Here is a 4504-nt window from a genome sequence, read left to right on the forward strand (position 1 = left end):
GGCCTCGTCGATGCGCCGCCGTCCTCTCCGGCTCTAATGAAACTGTCACAGCTGCTTCTTGTGGATTCAGCAGAACCTTTAGAGCCAGAAACTGTAATTGAAGCCGATGACATTGAGTTCTGCTTATGTGTGTGTGTGTGTGTGTGTGTGTGTGTGTGTGTGTAGCTTAGCATTAGCTCATCAGACCTCTTTGTTTACCGCCGGTCACCTGAAATGACTTCACTCACCGACAGAGAAACGCCGTTAACGAAGGACATCAGCTGATCTCATATGAATAAAGTAAAATAAAATAATTTAATGTGATTTCTTGAAACTAGCAGCTTCTAAACAGGATGTAAAAAAGAAAAAGTCCAGATCTCAGCCTGTGTGGCTTCATATGAACAATATATTCATAGAAATTCAAGTTAAAGATGCTTGAAACGTGATGATTGATCCAGAACACTCCTGAAACAAACCACAATAAGCACTGAACTGGCACTGATATGTCCACATGCATTAAACTACAGTCTATATATGTAAATATGTAAATAATAAATGAACAAGTATCCATCGACATGCAATTAGCATCCTGAGGCTAACAACTAGCATCCTTACGCTAGTCACAGATATCTCTTCACAGGCGACTGGCATCTTCAGGCTCTGTGGAAACACTGTCTGCAGTTCAACTGAAACCAGATGAATGTTTCTGCTTCAAGGTTTCATTTTCATGGTAAATGTTGTCATTTTGGCGTTTCTAAAAAAGACAACAAGCCTGTAAAGAGTTAAAACCCTTTGAGATGAAATATTTTTATTTAAAGGAAGAAGGTCGGACTTGATTCCAGAAACTTGAGGTGGAACAGAACTGTGGTGCCAAGACAGAACGTAACCCGTCCGGTCTGCACCTTACGTTCGTTCTGTACTTTTCCAGGCCTGAATCCTTCTCCTGGTCCGGTTCTGTGCTGCCAGCTGCTTTCTAAAGGTTTCGTTTCACCCGGCCGTGGCGTCGGAGACTCCTGCCGGTCGTCCACGCCGCTTCCTCCCGTGGATATCTGACCAATGGCAGACCCGCCGGCGTCTCGGGCCGCATACTTCCTCCGATATCCCAGCGTGTGCGTGTTGTGTTTGTGCTGCCGGCGAACACTGAAGCTATTGTCCGCTCAGAGGCGACGCGCTCGCCGAAGGTCAGGAATCTGTGTGACCGTTTGTTTGCATGTAGAAACTGTTATCGGCTGCGAGGACGTTTCAGTCGGTCCGGTTTCCTCCCACAGTTCAGAAAGAGTTTATTCCTGTCCGGCTTCTGGCTGAGACCAGGAGCTCTGGGAAGGCTCGCAGGTGACGGGTTTGTCTGGTTCAGTTAAAGCCTCAGAACATTGTTACTCACCGTGGGCTGCAGCTCCAGAACCAGAACAACCAGGACCAGAAGGAGAGGATCAGACAGAACGCCTTCAATCATAAAAACATGTTTAAAACTTAAGGTTTCATTTCATCGATTTATTTTATTAATTTCACTGACTTTATGAATTGAAGACACACCCAGGAACCAACAGGCGTCCAAACAAACTGCTTCTACATACACAGAGTTATTTATTTTACATTTGAGCTGTTTTTATTCTGTGTGCTCTGAGCAAACGCTGCCTGCCGTCCAGTCGAGTGTGTTTCCTGAGTTTTCATCACCAGACGGTCGCTCACAGCTGAGGAGCGCTGTGCTTTTAGGTTTTACAGCAAACCGTTTGTTTTTTATCTGTTTTTAAGGCTCAGATTCTAAAAACCAAACCAGTCGTCACCAGACCATCGAAAAGTTGGAAATCTCACCGTTCTCTCCATGTTTACAGTTTCTCTGATAAATGTTTTTTTGGCGGTTTGTTTTAAAGACAGCGAGCCTCTGAAACCAGCGATGGGTTTCTACTCAGACTAGAGCTCAGCGTTCACTCAGACGGAGATGAATTCAGCAGCTCGAGTTCACGCGAGTGAAACGTTAGATGGAAGCGTGTCGGCGGCCGGAGGCGACCTTTGACGGCCGGAGGCGTCCTGTGTTACCGTCAGCTTTACTTGACGTGGACTCTGTGTAGACCCAGTCCTGTAGCCTTTGAGGACGGAGCAGCGTTGGGAGGCGGGCGTGTCCTTCCTGGTTGTGCAGCTCCTTCCTGTGACCGAGTCGCAGCAAACGACCCGAGTTCACCGGAGGAGGAAACACTCGAACCGACTCTGACATGAGATGTGAAACATTCCTGCCGTTCATCCAAAGGTCACGTCAACGTTCCTCCTGAGCGGAACGTTTGTTCTGTTAACACGACGATGTGCAGGTCAGAGCTGGTGGAGGAGATGGAGGAGATGGAGATGGTGGAGGAGATGGAGGTGATGGAGGTGGTGGAGGTGATGTCTGGATGTTCCTGTGTCTGTCCTGATACGATTTACAGAAACATGAACATCTTGTTCACTGAGAACACACACAGTCCAGTGATGGTGTGTTTCTGGTTCTGTTGGAGCATAAACTGTAAATAAATGTTCAGCTGAAGGTTCGGGTTCGTGATGGTTTTCTAAAGTTCCTGAAGTCTGTGAAGTCTTTGGTTGTGTTCTGTAAACCTGGAGGCGACCCATCAGGACTCTGCTTCTGATCTTCATTAGTTCTTCATAGAACCTGGTTTATTTCTGGCAGGTTTTTAATGACACGTAGAACAAAGTGAACTGTGATTGTTGGACTGATTTCTGAGAGAAGTTCAACCACAAAGTGTCTGATTCTTGTTCCTGTGACCGTCGGCTGCACCGAGGAGCCGACGTTCAGTGTTTAGAACAGAGTCTGATGAGTGTAAAGGATGAGATTAGTTTTTATTTTCTCAAAGTAAAATATGAAGATGTGAAGTCAGGAACGTTTCCAGCTGAGCAGCACCTCACGTGATTCATAATCTGACTGTTTTATTTTATTTTTTACGTTTTCTGGCTGATGAATGTCGTCATGGCGACGTGTTTATTCCAGACAGCTGACCTGAGGTCTGTTTGCTGCCAGGAAGCTGAAACACCATCGAATCTTCTGAACTTTCTGAGTCACAGTTTTTGGACTTTTAACAAGTTTTTGATGAGGATTGAATTTTCTAAACGTGAAGTCAGGAGTCTAATTAAAGTGCTGCTGGTCGTTAGAGGTCAGAGTCAGCAGCTTTTCTATGAAGTCTGAAAGTTTTCAGCTTCAGAAAAAAAAACCTTTATCGATAAACTTCTGGATCCAGGAACACAGATCCTGTTTGTGTTTTAGGGTGAGTTATTAATGTGTAGAATAAAGTGAAATATCCTGATTGTGAGCTTGTAGCGCTCGATTAGTTCAAGGACTGTTGGAAGCTTTGACGTCTGACTGATAGATGGTGTTTTAGAGATGAGACGCCTTCAGAGGAACCAGAAGCTCCTGTTTACAGCCACAAAACCTCCGATTCTCCTGAACTCTGAGTCCCTGTCGGGCCAGTTTGAGGACGTTTTACGGTAAAAGACTCGAGGAAAGAGATAAAATACCAGAATGTCGAGCTCTGATTTGGTGGCGGTTAGTTCAAGGAGCGTGGGAATAATCTCTGTCTTAGATTGAACACCTGTGACGACAGCAGGATGGATGTGAGGCTACAGTTACAGTAAATCAGTGGTTATGTAATGATGTGTGTGTGTGTGTGTGTGTGTGCAGCAGCAACAACAAGCGCCAGTCTTTTGGGAAATAAACGGCAGGTGTCGGCCGTCAGGCTTCGTATTTACAGCAGCGACTTGGATTTAGTCTGCTCCGTCAGACACAGGAAACCTCTCACACACACACACGCACACACACACACACACACACACACACACACTCCGGCTTTCCAGGAACACTGCTGCTGAGAAAACGTCCAAACACACCTGCAGACATCAGCAGGACTCGGACGTGCAGCTGCGACTGTCGGGAACCATCAGCTGATGTTCACGTCGCGGCTGCTCGGTTCTGACCTCCTTCTCTCTGTTTGTGTCCCGCAGACGAGCGTGAGGCGGTGCAGAAGAAGACCTTCACCAAATGGGTCAACTCCCACCTGTCCCGGGTGTCCTGCCGGATCACCGACCTCTACATGGACCTGAGGGACGGACGCATGCTCATCAAGCTGCTGGAGGTCCTGTCCGGAGAGAGGCTGGTGGGTGCTTTTATTTTGAAATGTTTCTGGGAACCCGTCAGACTTCCTGCTGACAGTTTAACACGCTGCTCTTTGGCTGTAAAAACACAGCAGCCACTTTACTTTAAAAAACGTCCGTCAGCAGGTGTTAAAACGTCTGAAACTCACCGTCTGGACGACTTCAATATTGTTTCTGACTCTTTGTTTTGTTTATTAATCAGGTAAAAACTCAAAAAAGTCATTTTGTTTTGTCAAATAGCACAAAAATATCCATGTTTTATATCAAAAACAAGCAAATCTGTAACAAATTGGGTTTAAAAATGATTCCTCCCTCTTTGGTTGCTGCTCTTTTCCTGTGACGGCACCAATAAGTCACTTTACTTTAAAAAACATCCGTCAGCAGGTGTTAAAAC

General features: G+C 45.9%; 1 protein-coding gene across 4 annotated transcripts in view; it reads left to right on the forward strand.

The window, feature by feature from the left end:
* The window catches only part of LOC103368686 (spectrin beta chain, non-erythrocytic 1), a 146335-nt gene that overhangs the window by 78388 nt on the left and 63443 nt on the right, over positions 1–4504 (forward strand). For all 4 annotated transcript variants that reach the window (XR_520796.1, XM_008297127.1, XM_008297126.1 and 1 more), the window contains one exon: positions 3961–4112. Coding sequence is in view for 3 of the 4 variants with exons in the window: in XM_008297127.1 (XP_008295349.1) it covers positions 3961–4112 (152 nt within the window). In the remaining variant the exon portion in view is untranslated. The remainder of the gene's footprint in view (positions 1–3960; positions 4113–4504) is intronic.

Source organism: Stegastes partitus, unplaced genomic scaffold (genome assembly GCF_000690725.1).
Source record: "Stegastes partitus isolate 25-593 unplaced genomic scaffold, Stegastes_partitus-1.0.2 Scaffold1192, whole genome shotgun sequence".
In the NCBI taxonomy this organism is placed as follows: Eukaryota; Metazoa; Chordata; class Actinopteri; family Pomacentridae; genus Stegastes; species Stegastes partitus.